Source organism: Monodelphis domestica, chromosome 1 (genome assembly GCF_027887165.1).
Source record: "Monodelphis domestica isolate mMonDom1 chromosome 1, mMonDom1.pri, whole genome shotgun sequence".
In the NCBI taxonomy this organism is placed as follows: domain Eukaryota; kingdom Metazoa; phylum Chordata; class Mammalia; order Didelphimorphia; family Didelphidae; genus Monodelphis; species Monodelphis domestica.
Window position 1 is genome coordinate 459,860,144 of NC_077227.1, and position 24,115 is coordinate 459,884,258.

At 40.2% G+C, this 24,115-nt stretch overlaps 1 protein-coding gene across 5 annotated transcripts; it reads left to right on the forward strand.

Annotated features, from left to right (window-relative positions):
- Positions 1-21: 21 nt before the first annotated feature.
- Positions 22-8,869, forward strand: CDC26 (cell division cycle 26). 5 transcript variants are annotated; one of them, XM_056812426.1, is made up of 3 exons: positions 22-129; positions 2,314-2,413; positions 8,444-8,869. In XM_056812426.1, the coding sequence occupies exons 2-3, from the start codon at positions 2,333-2,335 to the stop codon at positions 8,618-8,620; spliced, it is 258 nt and encodes an 85-aa protein (XP_056668404.1). In that variant the 5' UTR covers positions 22-129; positions 2,314-2,332; the 3' UTR covers positions 8,621-8,869. The 5 variants fall into 5 exon arrangements, with proteins under 5 accessions (XP_056668404.1, XP_056668402.1, XP_056668405.1 ...); XM_056812424.1 differs by having other exon boundaries at positions 75-191; XM_056812427.1 differs by having other exon boundaries at positions 112-269.
- The last annotated feature ends 15,246 nt before the right edge of the window (positions 8,870-24,115 follow it).

Below are 24,115 nucleotides of genomic sequence, written 5' to 3' on the forward strand. Positions count from 1 at the left end.
CCGCAAGTCCACGCGGAGCATGCCGGGGATTGTAGTCAGTGTAGAAGTACTTTTGTTCCGGTTCGAGGGGGTATGGCACAGAGCATTCTGGGAGAAGTAGTCTGGAGAGACGTAAAAAGGGACTGCGAGGTATGCTGGGAGGTGTAGTCTCTCCGGTTGAGCCTTCTATAGGTTGGTCCGTGGCGGGAAAGGTAGAGATCTGAGAAGTTGCTTTCACCCCTGGATTGGGCTGAATCGATCCACGTCGTATCACGTCGCGCCGGGGGGAGGTGGGTGATGGGACGTGAGGGCTGCTTTAAGCTGGGGCACAGTGCCTGGGGCGCGCCAGGCGGAAAGGGAAGGGAACGGAAGCCGAGAGGGGGTCAAGAGGAGCAGCTGACGGGCGGGTGGACTTCAGGTTCAGGTAGCTCTGATTCAAGGGCCTGCCCCGCTGTTGCCATGACCCTAGCAAAAACTACGATCTCCCTCCTTCCCATCTGACTCCACAGACCTCGGAGAGAGAATAGGCCAATCTTCTCATTTTACAGATGGGGAAACTAAGAAAATGGACTTGGGTACGAGGTGGCATCCTCCCTTTCCCCCCATCACATTCCCTATCTCCATCACACTCCCCATCCTCTCCTCACGTCTCTCACTCTCACAATCCCCACATTTCCCCTCCTCTCCACACACAGTCCCATATCCCCATTTCCTATCCCCACTACACTCACACACACATTCTTTACCCTCCCTCCACCCATTCCCCGTTTCCTCCTCACCTCCCCGTCCGATCCTTCCCTTCTCTCTATTTCCCATCTTCCAGGACCCAGCCTAGTTCCCAATTCAATTAGCAAAAGCACCTTCATTGAGAACTGTAGAGATCCCGACCCCCTGCCCATGGATGACATACTACTCAAAAAGACCTCAGTTTGAATCCGTCTTGACTGCTTCCTAGGAGTGCGAACTTAAGTGTAGTCACTATCTGAACCTCAGATCCCTCATCTGTACAATGAAAGAGTTGTATGTAGGTGTGTAAGGTCCCTGTCAGCTATAAATCTATCTGCTACTGTTCTTGACTCCATAGATATATAGTGCTTGTTAAATTGAGTTAAACAATGGGTCAGCAATGCCTATTCCTGATATTATCTAGCCTTGGGCAAAGGGGAGAAAGGATAAAAGTCGGGGAGAAAAGAAAAAGTAAGAAAGGAGACAAAGGAAATAAATAGATATGGTAGAGAATAGGAGCCACTCAAAAACTGCCTATTCAGTTTGAGACTACTATATATTCAGTGGATATGCTGAACCCCGTGTTTTGTCCATCTCCCTGATCCTTTACCAATAATTTTGATCCCAGGATTAAAGTGGGTATAAGGAATTCTAAAACACAGTTGGAAATCATATGCTGACATGCATACTTATTGAGCAACTTTGGTTCATTTTGAGCTAATAACTTCTTTATTACAAAAGAGAAAGAACAAAAATAATGTACCTAAAAGGTTTTAAACCAGTACAGAAAGTTGAGAAAGTTAACATTGCTTATTGAGTCTGTTACAGAGAGGGCTGAGTGGTGGGAGAGGGAAGAAGGATATTCAGAAATGACAGTATTATTTTAAAAAAATAAGTAAAACTTTTTAAGCATATGAAAAAACAGATTATATTACAATTCAGATCATGAAGCCAAAAAAAAAAACAAACAAGGCCCTAAGGATAATTGATTTGGGATATAGTAATCCTCTATAGTCATCTTTAGTGCAGATCTGCACAATTGGTTAGCTCTAGGTTTCGTTACTTGAGAAACAGTTCGCATCATCATTGTATAGTTCTGACTCAAAGAGTTTTCATGAGAATTAGGAAGCCAACCATTTGTATGATCATTTTGAAATGAAAATGAAATCTTAACTGGGCTTTTGTCAGTGATCACAAATCCATAAAAACCCACATAAAGGGCATCAACTGATTGGCACTATCCATTCCTAAAATAGTAACTTGTTTTGAATTAAGGGAATTTTTCACTGTATATGTAAATTTCTACATGTCTCCGAATGTGACTGAAGTGCTGGAATAAAGTAGACTTTACTTCTCTTGATTTCCATGTTGCACAATAAGTTGTTTTTTAATAACTGTTCATGAAGGGAGAGACCTTTCAAGTCAGAGTCCCTGAGACCCATAATTTAAGCTTCCTAAAGGCTTGGAAGGCCATGTGTGCATTTTTGGCATCATTGTTCTGCTTTTAGATCTTTGTTTGCAGAGTAACTGATCACCACCAGGGTATGTTTGTCGTGGAGCTTCTTTCTTCTCCCTAAATTTTGACAGCTCAGTGGATTTGGGTTGTAGGTGCTGAACTGTCATCAGGATGCTCCGTCGAAAACCCACTCGCTTGGAACTGAAGCTAGATGACATTGAGGAATTTGAAAGTATCCGGAAGGATCTAGAGGTGAGTGGGTACATATTTGCTATTTTAAGGGTAATTTGCTATCTTAGGCGAAAGTGTTCTAAGAGATTATTTCAGTTGGGACAACAATGCTAAAGAGTGGGTTTTAGTCTAGATGTCTAAGAAGAATCTTGATTTGATAGTCATTTTGTATCAAAATAAGGTCTTTCTATTTTATTAAAAAAACAAACAACCCTTACCTTCTGTCATAGTATCAATTCTAAGCAGAAGAGTAGCGAGAGGTAGGCAATCAAGGTTAAGTGACTTGCCCAGAATTACATAATTAATAAGTGTCTGAAGGCAAATTTGAACCCAGGTACTCCCAACTCCAGGCTTGGGACTCTATCTACTGTGCTACCCAGCTGCCCCTAAAAGAAGCACTTTCATATGTTTAAATTGGAAGCAATAATAAAACTCAAATTATTTTAATACTATGTATCAAGAAGGGCAAATTACATGTAAACCTGTAACCACTTCGTCTTGCATGCAGTAGTGAATATGAATGTTTTTTATTATGTATTTTAAAAACTTGAATTGTGTCTGAAAATATTTTATAAACTAACTGTCCTCTTCTCCTGAGGACTGTAGCTTGCTTTTAACATAATCTTTTTTTTAAACCCTTACTTTTCATCTTGGATCAATACAGTGTATTGGTTCCAAGTCAGAAGATGGTAAGGGCTAGGCAATGGGGGTTCAGTGACTTGCCCAGGTTCACACAGCTGAGAAGTGTCTGAGGTCACATTTGAACCTAGGACCTTCTGTCTCTAGGCCTGGCTCTCAATCCACTGAGCTACCCAGCTGCCTCAATCATAATTTTTAACTTTTAAAAAAACCAACTCATGGGACAGTGAGGTGGCTCAGTGGAAAGAGAGCCAGGCCTAGAGATCCTTTTGATATGAAGTGACCTCCAAATCAAGGTACTTCTAAAGAATTATATAGACATCTACACTAAAAACCTACTCGTGTTCAAATCTAGCCTCAGACACTTCCTAATTGTCTAACCCTATGCAAATCATTTAATCCTAACTGCCTAATACCTACTGTTCTTCTACCTTGGAACTGATACTTAGTATTGCTTCTAATACAGAAGGTAAAGGTTGAAGAAAAAACAACAACTCTCAGGGGTACAGTGTGGGACTCCAGTAGGTTATCATCCTTGACTCCTCCGTTTGAATCCTGTTGGTTACACATTCTGATTGGCCTGCTACTGACTGGCTGCTAGATCTAAAGCAGAGTTCTACACTCCAGGGGCACAGAGGAAAGCCAGAGAGACCTTAGGTGGAAGGACCAGAGACCACAGATTTAGAATTTGAAGAACCACAGATGTCAGTTTGTATTTTAGAGGTGTAGGATATCTGTTATACATTTTTGCAATATGCAGATTATTAACCTTTTATTAGCTAAAAATGTTAATTTGACCAAAGTGCTTGAAATATGTGCTTAAGACATTCCATAAGCATGTTTTAAGTGGTAATAAGGACCTCGGTAGATAATAATAATAATAACAAAGGTAATCAAGGCACATGAATGAAAAAACAAAATTATTATTTCTCAGAAAAGAAAAAAAAAAGATGTCAGAACCAGAAGACTACAGACTTTGGTCAGAGAACTTTAAGGAAACCCCAGAATCTCAAGCTACTAGGCTTACAGGAATCCTAAGTTCAAAACCACTTTGCCCAGAGGAGAATAAGGGACTTGAAGGTTTGGAACCTGAACGGACCAAGAAGCCAAGTTTCCCAAGATTCTAGATTTCTCTACTCTCCTGAACTTCCCATACTAATGAAATCGTTGGTTGAATCCAACCCAAGCATAGGGTCTCCCTCCCACTCATCTCCAGTCCAGTCAACCTCCAAATTTCTTTTTGAGGATATGCATGGGAAGCAGTTCAAAGCTTTGATTGTAGTAAATCTTATAAAAATGCCATCATGCTGAACTTTGACTCTGCTGTATGAGCTAGTCAGTGTTAAGTCACCAGTGCCACCAGTACAGATTTGGCCCAGCCCACAGGAAAGTGGACATTACAATAAAATTCAGCTAGCTTAAAACATAGTTGGGTGCACTGCTGCATTTTCAGCTTTAGACCATAGTACCAGGCTTTTCAGGTGACTATTCCCCTGGGCTGATGTTTCTAGTCACTAAATGAAGTGTTTTTCTTTGAACTCAGAAAGTTCAATTTGAAGAGGTAGGGGGTGGGCAGAATACAGAAGATATGTGGAATAAACCCCAGAAAGACAAATATGGCAACAGTAAATTAAAATAACTTTTATTTAGCAACTTTCTTTTGTGACTTAAAATACTATACATAGTCATTTAAAAAATTTTTTTTAAACATTATTTTATTTGGTCATTTTCAAACATTATTCATTAGAAACAAAGATCATTTTCTTTTCCTCCCCCCTCCACCCCTCCCATTGGTGATGCTTGATTCCTCTGGGTATCACATGTGTCCTCGTTCTGAGCTCATTTCCATGTTATTGGTTTTTGCATTAGGGCAGTGGTTCTCAACCTTTCTAATGCCGTGACTCCTCAATACAGTTCCTCATGTTGCAGTGACCCCAAACCAAAAAATTATCTTGGTGGCTACTTCAAAACTGTAATTTTGCTACAGTTATGATTTGGAATGTAAATACCTGATATGCATTATGTATTTTCATTGCTACAAATCAAACATAATTTAAACATAGTGATTAATCACAATATTTAATTATATGTTGAGAAATATTAATCCAGCAGAAGGCAGCCTAAGCGCTGGGGTGGGAGGTAAGTCCTGCCTGGGGAGAGGGTCTGCAGATTCTGCCTTCTTCTTCCTGTCATCTCCCTCCAGCTCGAGCTGAGGCTTCACTTTGCTGGGGTTACTCAGCTCCGTTATCCGCTCTAGGAGTTATCTGCTCCAGGATTCATTCTTAACCCCTCCGGAGCCAGCGCCCAGGTGCTCTCTCTGGGTCTCTATTTGAGTCTGGTCTCCAGGCAACAGGGTAAATCCATCGCCCCTCATAGGGGGAGGGCTGCTGATAGGTAACTAATATTAGTACAATGTGTGGGCAGCAGGGTCCCCATTCTTTCCGAGATCTTGCTGTAAAGTAGGGCGATTTCTCAGCAGCTAAAGCCATCAGAAATATGTATTTTCCGATGACTTTAGGTGACCCCTGTGTTTTGGTCGTTCGACCCCCGCCGGGATCATGACCCACAGGTTGAGAACTGCTGCATTAAGGTGTTCATTCAGAGTCTTTCCTCAATCATATCCTCCCTCCCTGTAGTCAAGCTGTTACCTTTCCTCGGTGTTTTTACTCCCACCGTTTGTCCTCTGCTTGAGAAAGGCTTGGGTGCAAGTCCTACCACACACTAGATGTGTGACCTTGGCAAATCACCAAACCCTTCAGTGCCTAGCTAGCCAACTTACTAAGCCAATTTGTTGCAGAAAAGATATCAAACTGAATGGGTAAAGGGAATTTTCCCATTATGAATGAAATTACATTGTCCAGCCCCTATTTTCTATTCCTAATATTTATGTAGGGTGTATGGGTTGTTCAGGGAGGGGTAGTATCTCTGGTATGGAGGGCTTGTTGTGCCCTCCTAGGGTAGCTTTCCAGCCTCCGACCCCCACCTGACACCCAGCTCTCACTTGTGGCTCCCAGTAGATGCTAGCATGCGGCAGCGGCCACACCCCGGGCAACGGCTTCGACAGGCCGGCTAAACCTTGTGAGGGTAGCCATCGGGTCGTCAACCCCTGGTGAACCAGGGCTTTGCTCACCCAGCATGTGAAAACTGCTTTAGCCAAACAGACAGAAGAAACCAACAAGAAGGTTCAACGGCTGAGAGGGCAACGCAGCAAAGCAGTGTAGAGTGCTTAGGGCGTGTTGGAGCACAAAAGACAACACAGCCATCCAATGCAGCTGAGGAAGTCTCCAGGTGTAACGATTTTTTGTGCCACTGGACCCAGACTTCCGACACCGAGAGAGTGGGGCTGTCTCTGTGCATCGACTTTTCCCCTTAAATCTCCTTCACACACAAGTGTCTTTGTGCACACTCATCTATACACCATAGATGAAAACACACAAAGACAATTGTTATCCTTGGTTACCGAGAGACTACTACCAGACCTTTGGGAAGGGAAAGACTTTAAAACCAAGCAAGACTTAGAAAGAGTCACAAAATGTAAAATAAATAATTTTGATTACATCAAATTAAAAAGTTTTTGTACAAACAAAACCAATATAACCAAAATTAGAAGGGAAACAACAAATTGAGAAACAATCTTCATAACAAAAACCTCTGACAAAGGTCTAATTACTCAAACTTATAAAGAGCTAAATCAATTGTACCAAAAATCAAGCCATTCTCCAATTGATAAATGGGTAAGGGACATGAATAGGCAGTTTTCAGCTAAAGAAATCAAAACTATTAATAAGTACATGAAAAAGTGTTCTAAATCTCTTATAATCAGAGAGATGCAAATCAAAACAACTCTGAGGTATCACCTCACACCTAGTAGATTGGCTAACATGATAGCAAAAGAAAGTAATGAATGTTGGAAGGGATGTGGCAAAGTTGGGACATTAATGCATTGCGGGTGGAGTTGTAAATTGATCCAACCATTCTGGAGGGCAATTTGGAACTATGTCCAAAGGGCGCTAAAAGACTGTCTGCCCTTTGATCCAGTCATAGCACTGCTGGGTTTGTACCCCAAAGAGATCATAAGGAAAAAGACTTGTACGAGAATATTCATAGCTGTGCTCTTTGTGATGGCAAAAAAATTGGAAAATGAGGGGATGCCCTTCAATTGGGGAATGGCTGAACAAATTGTGGTATATGTTGGTGATGGAATACTATTGTGTGCAAAGGAATAATGAACTGGAGGAATTCCATGTGAATTGAAACAACCTCCAGGAAGTGATGCAGAGTGAAAGGAGTAGAACCAGGAGAACATTATACACAGAGAGGCTGATACACTGTGGTACAATCGAACGTAATGCTCCATTAGTGTCAATGCAATGTCCCTGAACAACCTGCAGGGATCTATGAGAAAAAACACTACCCTCAAGCAGAGGACAAATGGTGGGAGTAAAAACACCGAGGAAAGGCAACAGCTTGACTACAGAGGTGGAGGGGATATGATTGAGGAGAGACTCTAAATGAACACCCTAATGCAAAAACCAATAACATGGAAATGAGTTTGGATCAAGGACATATGTGATACCCAGAGGAATCATGCATCGCCAATGGAGGGGGGGGGGGGGAATGATCTTTGTTTCTAATGAATAATGTTGGAAAATGACCAAATAAAATAATGTTTAAAAGGGAAAAAAAAGCATTTCATCAAATATAATATTTTGAATTTATTCTTTTTAAATTATTAGAAAACACAATAGTAGAATAAGGAAATCTAGAGGCAGAAGGGTGTCACTGGACATGGAATCAGGAAGCCATGATTCCAAGTCTGGTTTCAGAGACTTGCTATTTGACACTGGATGAGTCACTTAGCTCCAGTCTGTCTCAGTTTCTTTATCCATAAAATGGGGATAACAGTGCACTTATCTCTCAGGACTGTTGGGATAAAATACGGTCACATCTGTAAAGTGTTTTGCAAATCTTAAAGTTTTAAATAGAGTGTGAATAAATGAAAAGTTTTAAATGTGATATTTATACCTTTTAGGCTACCTTTCAGGAAGCCATTATCATTCAGTCTCATTAATTTTAACAGTCAAATTAGGGAGCTTCAAGATACTCTTCTCTGGTCTGCTAATTTTGAAATGGTAGAAACTAGAACATAGTTTACTATGTGACTTCAGTGTAGTCATTTTGTGAATGGGTGGCAGAGTTTTTTTCAAGAAATTTACCAGAGTTTATCCATCAAAACACTGAAAGAATGAAGGCTTTTGTTAATACAAATAAGAAACTAATAAATGTGAATCTTACTGCAGATTGGGTCAGCTTCAGTGGTATTTGTTTTAGCATCCCTTTTCTTTATCATGAATATTCTGAACAGCATACTAGTAAATTCATGCATTATTTCTGAACTTTTTCTATTTTCAGACCCGTAAAAAACAGAGGGAAGATGTGGATGTGGTGGGAGCAAGTGATGGAGAAGGAGCAATCAGCCTCAGCACTGACCACAAGACCCGAGAACAAATGATCAATGATCGAATTGGTTATAAGCCTCAGCCCAAACCTAATAATCGTTCCTCTCAATTTGGAAGCTTTGAGTTTTAGAGTTTGTAGAAAAATTATCCTGTGTGCCTGCCTCTGACAAAGCAATGCAATGAAGGCAATATTTAAAATACTATTTGGAGAACTGGGTACTTGAAGACTATTAGAATATTTTGTCCTCGTGAGATCCTTGGGAGGCTTAACTTCTTTATTGAGGAAAAATTTGAACTCTAATTGGTGTCTGGAGTATTTTCATCTTCCTCTCCAGAAAGCTTATATTTCATTTTTTAAAATAAAGACATCTTTAGAATATTTGAAGAATCTTTAATTAAGCCAAGTACTAATGAGTGGAAACTTCTGTTTTAGCCCCAAGAATCCAAGTGAATGTTGCTTCAGAGGATAAATAATTTTATTCATTAGGAATTGAAGTCCACTCTGTCCTTTAGTATATATCTGATCAAGGTCTAGTAATATCTGAGAGCTCAAAATAGATACCCTTGAAGTTAGGATACTTTCCTTCCTTCCTCCCTCCCTCCCTCCCTCCCTCCTTCCTTCCTTCCCTCCCTCCCTCCCTCCCTCCCTCCTTCCTTCCTTCCCTCCCTTCCTTCCTTCCTTTATCTTCCTTCCTCCCTCCCTCCCTCCCTTCCTTCCTTCCTTCCTTCCTTCCTTCCTTCCTTCCTTCCTTCCTTCCTTCCTTCCTTCCTTCCTTCCTTCCTTCCTTCCTTCCTTCCTTCCTTCCTTCCTTCCTTCCTTCCTTCTTTCCTTCCTTCCTTCCTTTCTTCCTTCCTTCCTTCCTTCCTTCCTTCCTTCCTTCCCTCCCCCTTACCTTATGTCTTAGTATCAACTCTAAGGCAGAAAAGCAGCAAGAGTTTAGCAATTGGGATTAAGGACTTGCCCAAAATCTCACAGCTAGAAAGTGTCTTTGGTCACATTTGAACCCAGGACCTCTCATCTCTAGGTCTCCCATTCTATTAACTGAGCCGCATAGGTGCCCCAAGCTAGGTTACTTTTCATGTCATTTGGATATAAAGTTGGATGAACAGGTTGGTGACATCATTTTCCTGATCAAGGAGTTTTCTTTACCCTTTCCTACTTTCTCCAGAAGTTGTGGATGAGTCTAGCTGATTTACCTTTAGTTCAAGATTTCCCCAAAACTAAATTTTCCCCAGCCCCTTAGGAGGGTAAGTTTGGAGCAGGATTCTTAATATTTCCTTGCCTCCAAACTGGCTTACATGTATAATTTTTTCTTTTGAAAATCATGAACCTAACAAACATCAAATAAATAATTTATATGAATGTACATGTATACTATGGATCTATGATGGTGAACCTATGGAACGTGCCAAAAAGGGCATGTAGAACCCTCTCTGTAGATATGCCTGCAGTTGCCTGCCAGGGCTTGTTACTAGAAAGGCAGAGGGACTTGGGATAGAACTGTTTCTCTCCTCTCTACATACACCTAAGGACATTTCTCTCATTACCCACCTCTCTGCCCAGCAGCCCAATGGGAGCACTTCCTCCCTCCCCTGTCTGGGTTAAGTTGGTGGGGGTGGGGGAGAGTCCTCACATGCCATATGAGGGTGTGGCATAGATAGCAGCCTGTTGAGTCTCTGGTGAAGGTGATTCCCATGGTGGGGCTGGAGAGGAGCTAGGTTTAAGTGGAGCATAGCTCACAGTTGGCACATCACTGGAGGGGAACAGAGCACTCCAGATACTACCCCCTCTCCATAGGCACCTCTCATCACCCACCCCTCTGCCTAGCAGCCCAATTGAGAGCACTCAGGGAATGGCACTCAGTCTCTAGTGGGGAGGAAGGGGCACAGCACTCCCTCTCTAAAAGGTTCACCATCACTGCTATGGATCTAGAAGGGAATGTATACACAAAACTGCAAAACTATTAAATATTTCCCTTCAAGTATATAATAAATTTAACATAAAAAGGGGGCATCTGGGTAGCTCAGTGGATTGAGAGCCAGGCCTAGAGATGGGAGGTCCTAGGTTCAAATCTGCCCTCAGACACTTCCCAGCTGTGTGACCCAGGGCAAGTCACTTGACCCCCACTGCCTAGCCCTTGCCACTTTTCTGCCTTGGAGCCAAAATACAGTATTGACTCCAAGACAGAAGGTAAGGGTTTAAAAAAATTTTAACAAAAATTTCAAAGTAATCTTAATTGTCTGCTCTTTTTAAAATTCATTTTTTATTTTAGTTTCCCCCTACCAATTATATATAAAAACATTTTTTACACTTTTTTTTAACTGAGTCCTGGATTCTCTCTCCCTCCTCTCACTGAGATGGTAAGCAATCTGATTTAGATTTTACATGTAAAATATTTTTCCATTATTACTCCTTTTGTAGAAGAAAACTTGAACAAAAAATGGAGAAAGTGAAATACAATATGCTTTGGTCTGGATTCAGGCTTTGTCAGTTCTTTTTCTAGAAGCAGATGGTATTTTTCATCATAAGTCCTTCAAGGTTGTCTTGGATCACCTTATTGCTGAGAATGACTGTCATTCACAGTTGTTCATTATATAGTATTGCTGTCACTATGTACAATGCTCTCCTGATTCTGTACACTTCACCCTGCATCAGTTTGTGTAAGTCTCCTGATTTTTCTGAAATTCTGCTCATCATCTCTTATGGCACAATAGTATTCCATTACAATCATATACCACAGTTTGGTTAGCCAATCCCCACCTAATAGGCATCCCCTCACTTTCTAATTCTTTGCCGCCACAAAAAGAACTGATATCAATATTTTTCTACATATAGGTTCCTTTTTTTTAATCACTATGGGATATAAACTTAATAATGGTATTGCTGGGTCAAAGAATATATACCATTTTATAGCCCTTTTTGTCATAATTCCAAATTTGATTAGTTGATTAGCGTCTCAGTTTTCCCACATTCCCTCTGATCTGATAGGTATGAGGCAGTAAACATAAAAGAGAGTTGTACATTTTTTCATATAACTATAGATGGCTTTGATTGCTTCATCTGAAACTTGCCTATTTGTATTCTTTGGCCATTTAATTTATAAACTGGGGAATGGCTTGTATTCTTATATATTTGATTCATTCCTCTGTATTTGAGAAATAAAGCCTTTATTAGAGAAACATCATTTTTTTCAGTTATCATTACTCTGCATTATTCTCCATCCTACTTTCCCCACTTATCCTGCTCTCTCCTTTCACCTTGTTCTTCCTCAGAAATGTTTTTTCTTCTGACCTCCAATTTGCCTTCCCTTCTATCACTCTTTCCCCCTCTCTTATCCTCATCTTCTACTTTCTAGAGTAAGATAAATTTATTTCCTTCCTTCTTTCCTTCCTTCTTTCTTTCTTTTCTTTCTTCCTTTTAAACCCCTTAACTCCTGTATTAAAATCCCTTCTAGGTATCAATTCCAAGGCAGAAGAGCAGTAAGAACTAGGCAACTGGGGTTAAATATCTTGCCTAGGATCATATAGTTAGGAAGTGTCTGAAGTCAGATTTGAAACCAAGACTTCCCTCTAGTCCTGACTCTCTACTGAGCCACCTACCTGCTTCTGGTAAGATAGATTTCTATACTCAACTGAATATGTATGTTTTTCCTTCTTCAAGCCAATTCTGATGTCTGCAAGGTTCAAACGGTCCTCACCCCCAGTTTCCCATCTTTCCTCCACTTCTTTTGAGTCTCTTTCTCTTTTTTTTTTTTAGAAACCCTTACCTTCCATCTTGGAGTCAATACTGTGTATTGGCTCCAAGGCAGAAGAGTGGTAAGGGCTAGGCAATGGGGGTCAAGTGACTTGCCCAGGGTCACACAGCTAGGAAGTGGCTGAGGCCGGATTTGAACCTAGGACCTCCCATCTCTAGGCCTGGTTCTCAATCCACTGAGCTACCCAGCTGCCCCCTTCTTTCGAGTCTCTTATGTGAGATGATTCACCCCCTTCTATGTCTCTCAACACTTCTCCCAGAGCATTCCTCTTTCTCCTTCCCTCAATTTAATTTTTTTAGCTATCCTATTTTATTCAACTCATACCTTTGCCCTCTGTCTCTATATACTCCCTCTAACTGCCCTAATAATGACAAAGTTCTTCAGTTACAAGAGTCATCTCCCTATGTACGGATATATACAGTTTAAGCTTATTGAATGTCTATTTCTCTTTCCTGTTTACCTTTTTATGTTTCTCTTGAGTATTGTTTTTGAGAGTCAACTTTTCTAGTAAGCTCTGGAATTTTCAACAGAAATGCTTAAAAGTCTATATTTTATTGAATGCCTATTTTTTCCCCTGAAGGATTGTTCACTGTTTTAATGGGTAAATGATTCTTGGTTGCAATCCTATCTCTATTGCCCTATGGAATATCATATTCCAAACCTTCTAATCCTTTAATGTAAAAAATGTTGAACTTTGTGTTACCTTATCTGTGGTTCCATGATATTTGAATTATTTCTTTTTGGCTGCTTGCAACATTTTCTTCCTGACCTCAGGGTTCTGGAATTTGGCTATAATATTCCTAGTTTCTCCTAAACCTAGAACCATGTCTTAGGATTGAAACTTGGCAATGCAACAGAGTTCTGCACCCAGGACCAACCCCTGTAATGTCCTTTTTGACCAGTTGTCCTAATTCCTTATCATCAGTGGACTGAATATTCTAGAAGCCACTAACACTTTTTCAGCAGCCCCTAAGTTCTTTGCTGGTTTGCCAAAGTGGGGCCTGCCTTAGTGCACTAGTCTGTGTTCTACTCCCAATCAGGTTTTGACAGATCTTTCCCACTAACCTTCTAAGTTGTCTCAGAATGAAAAATTGTTTCACTCCACCATTTTGTCAGTTCTGCCATTCCCGAATTCATTTTGAGGCATTATAACAAAGTTGTTTGGAGGGTAATTTTAGAGAGATGAGGAGGGTCCCTATCCCTTCTCCACCATCTTGGTTCCATTCCCTGTCTGCTGTCTTGATCCCTTCTGTTCTCATTTTTTTGTTTGTTTTTTGTTTGGGGAACCTATCCCTAACCCCTTCTCCCTCTCACTTTCCTCCCTCCACCCTCAACTGGAAAAAAATAAAAACAATCCTTGTAAAAAATATATAGTCATTCAGGCTGAACAAATTGTGGTATCTGTTGGTGATGTAATACTATTGTCCTGAAAATAATAATCAACTGGAAGAATTCCATGTGAACTGGAACAACCTCCAGGAATTGATGCAGAGCTTAAGGAGCAGAACCAGAAGAACATTATACACAGAAACTGGTACACTGTGAAACTTAAAAATTTTTTATTGTCAGTTCCAAATTCTCCTTCACGCCACTCCCTCTGCCACCTTCTGGGAAGGCAGGAAATATACTCATTATACATGTGAAGTCATACAAAACACACTTCTGCATTAGTTATGCTCTTGTAGGTGGGAGGGAAAGAAACCAAGAAAAAGGAAAAAAATGCTTTCAATTTGCACCAAGTCCATAAGTTATCTGGAAGTGAATAGCCTTTTTCTTTTCTTTTCTTTCTTTTAAATCCTTACTTTCTGTCTTAGAAGTTATACTAAATATAAGTTCCAAAGCAGAAGAGCAGTAAGGGTTGAGCAATTGGGACTGAGTTATTTGCCATGGGGCACAGAGCTAGGAAGTATCTGAGGTTGGATTTGGACTCAAGATTTCCCATCTTCAGGCCTCTCCTCTCACTGAGTGGAGCATACCAGGTATGTTAGCATCTTAGAAGTATGGTTGATGTATTGATATTGTATCCTATATATTCATTTACCAGACACATGGTCAGATCAGTTAATGATCATTGTATAGAAGTTACAGTCCAAAGGGCAAGAGAATTCCAGAGTGGCCACAGGGTCCTAGCTCACACCTTATCAGAACACATTCCTTTGCAAAGGAGCATGTTAGGTTAATCTCCACCTCTTTGATCTTATCATTGTCAGTTCAACTAATGTTAAAACCTATGACATGTTACCTATTCATTGATCACCTCCCAATCCACATTCCTAAAACCTCCAATAAATACTGGGGAACAAGCTCGAATCTCTCTCTTACATACCTGGATCTTCTGATTGCTCTGTACTATCTTTTCCCTCCTGATCTCTCTTTTCTCACAACGCTGTCGCCCCCATGCTTCCTATTAATCCTCTGGCACTCTTGTCCATAGGAGGCATTAAAGAGTTCTCACTCCCCACCTGTTTTCTTATTCCTCATGTTTCCCATTAATTATATGGCACACTTGTCCATGGGAAATATTCATGGAGATCGCACGGCTCCCCATGTGTTTTAACTTGTTGTCTCTGAGTCTTTATTATTCATCTATTTCCTTCAGTCTCCCTTCTCCTTCTCAGGTTATCACCCACAGTTAAAAATTATATAGGAATCGCAGGCCAGTTGCTATACTGAGCCACCAAGCTGCCCCTGGATAGTATTTTTCATCATGAGTCCTTAGAAATTGTCATGGATCATTTGTATTGATCAGAGCTGCTAAATATTACAATATTGCTTTTACTCTGGGTTAAATCCATTTTGCATCAGTTTATTAGAAATCTTCCCAAATTTTTCTGAAATCATTCCCTCTCTTATTTCTTACAGCACAATAATATTCCATCACAGTCACATGCCATAATTTGTTCAGTCTTTCCTCTTGATGAGCATTCCCTCAGTTTCTAATTCTTTGCCACCACAAAAAGAGCTGCTATAAATATTTTTGTACATATAGATCTTTTTTCTTTTTCTTTGATCCCCTTGGGGTTTAAACTTAGCAGTGGTATTGCTGGGTCAAAGGGTATATTCATAGTTCTAGAGTCCTTTGGATATAGTTCCAATTGTTCTCCAGAATGGTTAGACCAGTTCATTGCTCCAACACTATACTAATGTCCCAATTTCCCCACATTCTGTCCAGAATTTATTTCCATTTTTGTCACTTTGTCAATTTCATGGGTGTGAGGTGGTTTGTTGGTTATTTTAATGTGTATTTCATTTCTCTAATTGTTGGTGATTTAGAGCATTTTTAATATGAATATTGACAGCTTTGACTTCTGAAAACTGCCTATTCATATCCTTTGATCATTTAATAATTGGGGAAAAGGTCTTATTTATATGAATTTGACTCATTTCTGGATATATCTGAGAAATGAGACCTTTATCAGAGAAACTTTCTGTAAATATTTTCCCCAGGTTCCTACTTACTTCTCATATTGGCTGCATTGGTTTTGTTTGTGCAAAGCCTTTTTAATTTAATGTAATTAAAATTATCCATTTTACCTTCTGTGATCCTTTCTTGCTTTTGCGTGGTCATGAACTCTTCTATTCATAGATCTGACAGTAATATTTCCACTTTTGTTTATGATATCGCCCTTTATGATTAGGTAGCCATTTTGAACTTATCTTGGTATATAGAATGAGTCTATGTCTTGTTTCTGCCAAACTGCTTTCCAGTTTCCTCAGTAGTCTTGTCAAATAGTGAATTCTTGCCCCAGTCTCTTCCTGCCATCTCATAATTACTCAATCCAGTGACCTTTCTCAATCCTCATTCTTCTTGGTCTCCATTGTCTTTGATACATTCCATCACTTCTCCTTTTGATATTCTTTTCTCTTTAGGTGTTTAGGACACTACTGTCTCCTGGTTCCCCTCTTATACCTGGCCACTCACTCTTTAGACTCTTTTGTTGGATCTTCATGCAGGCCATGTCCCCTTATGGTGGATGTCCTCCAGAGTTCTGTCTAGAGCCCTTTTCTCCTTTATTTTACTTGGTGATCTTCTTAGCTCTCATAGATTCAATTATCATCTCTATGCTGATGATTTTCAAATGCACTCATACATCTCTAATCTTTCTGCTGACTTTCAGTCCCATATCTCCAATTACCTAACAATTACCATCCTAAACTGATATCTTGTATCTTAAATTAAACATGGGCAAAACAATTCATTAACTTTCCCCTGAAATGCTCCCCTCTTCCAAACTTTCCATTTTCTGTTTAGAGCACCATCATCTTACCAGTCATCCAGGCCTGAAACCTAAGTGACATCCTCAATTCCTCACTCTTCCCACCCTTCCCATATCCAATCTGTTGCAAAACCTGTTCATTTCACTGTTGTAACATGGCTCAAAATATTCCTGCTTCACCCTGGTACAGGTCCTCAACCCTTCACTCTTGGTCTACTGCAATTGCTTTCTGATTGGTCTGCCTTCCACAAGTAATTTTCCTAAAGTGCATACAGTCCTGTAATAATGAAAATAAAATAATATTTCCTGCTACCCAGAGATATATGTTTTATAAAGTTTATTGGGCTGGGTAGACTATCATTCCTAAGTAACCTGGCTGCATGGAGCCTAGCCTGCCAGTTCCTTTCTCATTTCCTTTCACCTCCTGCACTCTTGTTCATCTCTCCCTTTCCCTCCTTGATCTCCCTTCCTCTTCTTGTTGGTCTCCCCCTCACCTGCCCCAAACCTTAACTTTTATTGATGTACAGAAAGTACAGGATGCAACCCTGGCAACTGTAGTATGTCAGGAATGTTTGATGGACAGGTAAAGTTACTCAGGAAGGGGGAGGGGATGAGCTTCCTTGACACAATTCTCCCTGTGATCCTTTGGGAGACCTGTCTCCCCAATGGATCATTTAAGTATAACTATCTTATAACTCTAATACCTTCTAGCTAAAAATACATACAATATTACATTTTTCTAAGAGGGAGTTACACTAGTTAGAGATGGACGTAAAATTTAAAAAAAAAACTGATTGATAGATTGATTGACAAAATGCCAACTAGGGGGCAGTCCCCTTTGGCATAAGAGTTTACATTCAGAATAAGTATATTCAACCCCTTCAGTTAAGTTCATTATATCCCAAAGTTCATTCTGGATCTTTTGATTGTGAATCTTAAAATTTACTCAGACTGTACTTTAGAAAATTTGGTTAAGCAACTTCCACTATTGTAACAGTGGAGATACTTGATCAGGAATGTATTGGGAATTTTTAAAATTACTCCACCCTACTCAGACAGTGCCTTAGGGGAAGACAGAATTGTAAACTCATGATTGAACAATGAAAAGTCCCCAATCCATACCTTATAGTAAAACTAGAACATTAAGCTAGGTGGTCTATTTTTAGATCTACTACAAAAATCTGCTAAATACTTATAAAGGTTAAATTAGTACCTAAAAGGTCAAGTAACTTACAAAAGGCAAGCTTAACAAAGAGGTGTGAAGTACTCAGGAGATTTAATATAACCAGAGGAGGTGAAAACCAAAGAAGGTTAAAAACTAAGAATGGGCAGTCCTGGGAAAAAGTGTCTACTATGATTGATTGGTAGACGTAAAAATTTAGGGGAAGTGACATAAGAGAAAATTCTCTTTAAAAGGAGGTCAGTTGAATTGAGTGGGATGCTGAACTCAGTTTAGGAGATTGAGTTCAGTGGAAAACTGGAACTCAGCCTGGAGGATTCCTCTTCAGACAGCTTGCTTGGAGATGATCTTGTGGTGAGTAATAAAGACTGACTAGCTCTCCCTTAGGCTCAGGCCTAGGTCATTTTGGCTTAGGCCTTTTTCTACTGCTTGACTCAGCCTGAGCCAGGGCAATTTAAATTAATTCTCTCTCTCTCTCTCTCTCTCTCTCTCTCTCTCTCTCTCTCTCTCTCTCTCTCTCTCTCTCTCTCTCTCCTTCCCTTAATTCCTCCTCTCTTTATTAATTAAAATCTCCATAAAATCCCAGCTGACTTGGGTATTTTTCACATTTGGGAATTTCCCATGGCGACCACTTATTTTAGATTTTAAGTCAAAACACTAACATTATCCTTACAGTTTTGGCCAAAACCATTTACAGTTTGGCATATACCGTTTTGAACATTTACATGATGCAATCTGGAGCTTCTTCAGGCATCTTTACAGCACCTTCTCCAAAAGGATCTACTTTCTTGATTTTGGGTATTGGCAAGTTTCTTTGAATCTCTCAAAGTCCTGTGGAGAAAAGGGTGTATAATGTCTAATGTTTACTAAATTTCCATGTCTGTTATATGTAGGGACAACTCTTAGAGGGAAAAGACCTTTATTTGCATCATCTGTGGCAACTGCTGCTTGGCCTGTATTCTGGAGTTCATTGGAGTGGGTTGTAGTGAGGCTAGTAGGGGAAGGGGGTGGGATGGTGGAATGGAGCTGGTCAGCAGGTGGGGAAGTAGAGCTAAAGGATCAGGGGTTGGGGCTGGGGAGGTGCTAGAGGTGGAGATGAATGGGGGAGGGGCTGGGGCAGGGTGGAGAGGAGTAGGATGGGTGCAGTCTAGAGGGGTCACAGTAAGGTGGGTAGGAAAGAGGACATGGAAAAGGATGGAAGTAGGGATGGCATGGGTAGGGATAGGGGAGATGGGTGGGCATAGGAGGGTAGAGAGTTGGATTGGGAGGAAAGGGGATGGGAGGAGTGACAGGGAAAGGAACTGAAGAGTTCAATTCCTGGTTTGGGTCAGTATGAGGAGAAACCTACTCACAGGTCAAGTGGGATGACAGAGCATTTCCCTTGCTAGATTTTACTGAAGGAGTTAAGTTAGAATGGTTTGGTTCCAAAGTTTCCTTACTGGAGGGAATAGTTGATTCATCTACAAAATATGCCCTTAAGTACCAGTATTCATAATCTTTGGACTCTTTGTTTTTAATGGCTAACTTCAAATCTTTTAAGATCTTGAAGTAAAAAGAGCCATATTTTGGCCAGGTAAAAGATATGTCCATCCATGCCATACAAAGCTTTCTAGCTTCTTTCTTTGTCATCCAATTCTCCTTAGGCAAATTTGGATCACTCCAGTTATTTAAAAGTTTATACAGGGCTGAATCAGGAGGAATATTTTCTGATTTCTGTGATGTGTTGCAATATTTCCCATATTGTCTAATTTGTATGTCTTATTTAAGCTAGTTTGAGTATTGTTAAATGGTAGCTTAAACAATGAAAAGTCCCTTAAAAACTTTTAAAAAATGAGGGGGCAGCTGGGTAGCTCAGTGGATTGAGAGCTAGGCCTAGAGACGGGAGGTCCTAGGTTCAAATTTGGCCTCAGACACTTCCCAGCTGTGTGACCTTGGGCAAGTCACTTGACCCCCATTGCCTAGCCCTTACCACTCCTCTGCCTTGGAGCCAATACACAGTATTGACTCCAAGATGGAAGGTAAGGGTTTAAAAAAAAAACAACTTAAAAAAATGAAGACACAAAGTTCTTCAATGTTACTGTGGAAGGCAATAAGAGAAGGTTTAAAACAAAAGGCTAATGTAAGGAAACAGTAATTATAGCACAGCAATAGTATCAATAATGAATGTGTATTTAGTTTAATAATTGCTATTAATAATTAATAACTGTCAACATGGAAATCTAGAGATCCCCAGTTTATTTAGTTTAAGTATAGAAACCCCAGGTTTTGACCTTGTCACAGGAGAGTTTCCCCCTGAGGGAAGGTCCCTTTTCACCAGACAGTGAACTTCCTGGTAGTTTGGGTGGGAACAGCAAATCCCATCCAATATTAAACATCCCTTTTGTCCCACTGGTTTCTTCCCCCTAGGCTATGGTCCATGACCAAGGTGACCCAGCCCTAGGCTGAGTCTTTCCCTTTTGTGTCCATTGTAGGGCCCCAGCCCCTCACTATTATTCCTGTCCGGAACTCTTCATTTTCCTTTCTCACCATTGTAAAGTCAATCAACTGTCCCTCTAATCCTAAAGCCCCCAGGTCATCTAGAGTGGTACATAGGTTCCCCAAATTCTTTTGTTCCTCGGAGTCCATCCTGAGTCGGTGGCACTCCCAGGGGCTGGTGACCAGAGCGTCTTGACTCCGGTGCAGTCTTGGAAATCAGCTCTGTTGTCGTAGTAGCAGCGCTAACCCCTTTTCCCTTGATTAAAGAGTGATTTTGACTATTTAATAGTTCTGTGTTTTTTCTAGTTGACATAACAATATGCTGACATGGGCACTGTACCCTCAGAAACCCAGGCAAACTATTATCAGGGAAACTCCTTTGCCTTTGCATCTTCTCACTCTGAACTTAGAAACACCCAATGACCCCTCCCCCCCCCCCAGGGTCCTGAGATGTTTATCCTCTTTTGTCCTCTAGATTTAAGATGGACAAAGAGATGAATCTTTAGGCCTCCAGGCAGACCCCAGTCAGATGACCACCTCACCCCACCAAATGCCTGAGGAACTAATACTCCACACCAGGACATAGCATCTAAAGAGTATAAAATCCCCAGAACTGATGTTATCTGGGGGAATAGCCTTTCCTTTCATGCTGTCCTCCCAGGAACTGCTCCCCATCTTGCTGTCCCACCTTGCTATCCTCCTGGCCATTCTCAACATTACTCTCTAAATTAATAAATTTGTCTTTTTGTTTTTAAGCTAAGTTTTGGAGTCTTGCATTCTTGCAAAAGGTACCCTTCCCGAACCCCAGGGGTACACATCGGCACCCCATAGCACCTAACTACTCCACAGCCTGGAAGCACCCCTAGGATCCGTTCAAGGGGTCCCCCAGCTCTGCACTGAACTAGGCTGGAAGGAGGAACTCTAGGACCTTTCCTGCTGTGGAAAATAAAAGAGCATAGAGCACGCGTTCCTGTTGGGTCCTAAAACCCACCTGATTCCTTATGAGCAAAAAGGCCCCTTTCACCCCTATTCAAGCTGAAAGAAAAAATGGGGTGCATTGGAGAGTGGGGGGGATGCCACTAGGGAAGGAGTTTTTCTCACCAATTCAATGTGATCTGATGGGGAAAACCAGCAGCTCATTTCCTTTCTCCTCGAGGTTGCTTTTGCATATGAAGGTAGGCTAGCTAACTGAAGCAGCTTCTATCTTACTTAAACTTCACCTAAGCCTCAAAACTTCTCTCAGAAGAAAATTAAGGTTCTAAAAAAATCCCTGACTTATGGTCGCCAACAGTCCTAACCATCCTCCTCCAGAGACTACCAATTGTCTCCAAGTTACCTGGCATTCAAAACTCTTCATAACCTATGTCCCCTCACCACCTTTATCCTCCCTCCATCCTCAACCTCTCTTAGATACAATGATACTGGCTTCCTTTCTGTTCTCCATAAAGACACTGTGTCTCCCATGACTGGAATGTTCTTAATGGATTCCCTGATTTCCTTCGAGTCCCAGTGAAAATCCCAACTTCTACAGAAAGCCTTTCCCATTCTTTCTTAATTCTAGCACCTTCCCTCGGCTGATTATTTCAATTTATTCTGCCTACAGCTTGTTTGCACACAGTTGTTTGTATGTTGTCTCCCCCATTAGATTGTGAACTCCTTGAGGCTGGGGCCAACTTTTTGCCTTTCTTTGTAACTCCAGTTCTTCACAGTGCCTGGCACATGGTAGGTGCTTAATAAACATATAATGACTTTCAAAAGACATAATTCTTATGTTAACTAATTGATAATTATACTAATTCTTAATCATATAATTCTTATATGTTTTTAGTAACTTCCACTTATATATAATAAATGAATAATGACTCAATGTATAATGACTGGGCAGCATGTTCATCATTGGTACCCTGGAATTATGGTTGGCAATTACATTGGTGAGAATTAAGTTTTTCAAAATTTTTTCTTTAATCACATTTTTTATTGTAGCATACCAGGCATGTTGGCATCTGGGAAGTATGATTGATGTATTGATATTGTATTACCAGACACATGTCAGGTCATTGTATGGAAAGGGACAGGCGGAACCACTAGCAAAGGACAAGAAAATTCATGAGCTGGGTCTTGGAGTATCAACTGTTGATACTCCCCACCTATTCCCTTATTCCTCCTATTTCCTCAGAGTTCCTGTTACTCCCCATGTATTTCTACTTTTGTCTTTGAGTCATTATTATTCTCCCATTTCCTTAGCCCCCTCTTTCCACTTTAGGTCATTACCTACAGATAAATGTTATAGGACTCCCCGGGGGGGGGGGGGGAGGGGGTCGCTATATTTATTATATATTTCCCTTGATCATATTCTTTTAAAATTCCTTTCTTTACCCCCGCCTCAATCTTTATAAGGAAGAGTAATGAGAGAGGAGTGGCTTATGGTGGTAGGCTGATGCAATTTGCTTTTGCTCCCCTAAACCCTAACCCAGAAACCAATCACAGATTCTTGTCTTTTCTTTCTTTTTAATAATCCCTTCCCTATACATCCTCCAAATGTGGAGTTTGTTGTGTAGATCCTTTTGTTTTTCCCCTTCCTCTTATTCCCTCTTTTCTCCCCTTTCCAGTTCCTTCCTGTTTCCCTGTTGAATTGAATGTATTTTTTTGCTTGTGTGTTTTGCTCTCTTTTGACTGGGTGAGATGAAAGTTAGGTTCAAGGGATGCCTGCTTCCACCATCCCTTCTCTTCATTTATTGTCATCTTCTGTCCATCTGGATAATTTGAGATAGTCAACTACCCTCCATTTCCCCTAGGGTATTCTCTAGAACACAGGTGTCAAATGCATAGGTTGTGGCTCACTGCACTCCTAAATGGGTCTAAAACAGATTAGAATGTGAGTGGAAAATATTTAACAAAACAAAAATACAATAAAATGGGGATAATATTACATTTTAAAACTGTCAATGTGCAGTTCACAGGACCATATGTATGGTTTAGTGATACTCCCCCCACCATTTCTATTTAAATTTGAAACCACTGCTCTAGAATATTTCTATTTTTTGTTTATCTTTATTTTATTTTGATAACAAATTTACATGTAAGTTTTCCAAAATGATATGATTCATATTATCTCCTTCTCTTCCCTCCCCCACCCAGAGATGACAAGCAATTCAATCTGTGTTATACATGTATTATCATGCAAGGTAGTTAGTTCCATATTATTCACTTTTGTAAGTGAATAATCTCACAAAATCAAAACCCCAAATCATATACTCAGATGAACAAGTGATAAATCCTATGTTTTAATTTGCATTTCTATTCCAACAGTTCTTTTCATAAATCCCTCAGAACTGTCCTAGATCATTGTATTGCTATTAGCAAAAGTCTATCACATTTGATAGTCCCACAATATTGCTGTTACTGTGTACCATGTTCTCCTGGTTCTGCTTATTTCATTCTGCATCAGTTCATATAGGTCTTTTCAACTCTTTCTGAAATCATCCTGTTCATCATTATTTACAGTACAATAAGTATTCCATCATTATCATATACCAGTTTGTTCAGCCATTCCCCAATTGAAAGACATCCTTTCAATTTCCAGTTCTTTGCCATCACAAAAAAGCACAGCTATAAATATTTTTGTACAAACAGGTCCTTTCCCATTTTTTAAAATCTCCTTGGGATAAAGACCTAGTAGTATTACTGGATCAAAAGGTATGCACTGTTTTCTTTTAAAATCATCAAAAGCATAACCAAAAAATAGCCCCAGTCTGTCTTAATTTTTTATGAACTTTGATGGTATTAGAATTCTATAAGGATACTTATTTGTGCTCCCTCTATTAGAAGGTAAATACTTCTACAGTACAGCCCCTTTGGTAGCTCAAACATATTTACTTTTTTTATATTTCTTTGGACTCGTGTGTTTGCATTTCAAAGTTTCTACTTGCCTCTTGTCATTTTATTAGAATTCCTTGACGTCTTCAATTTCATTAAGGTCAGTTTTTTTTCCCCTCTAG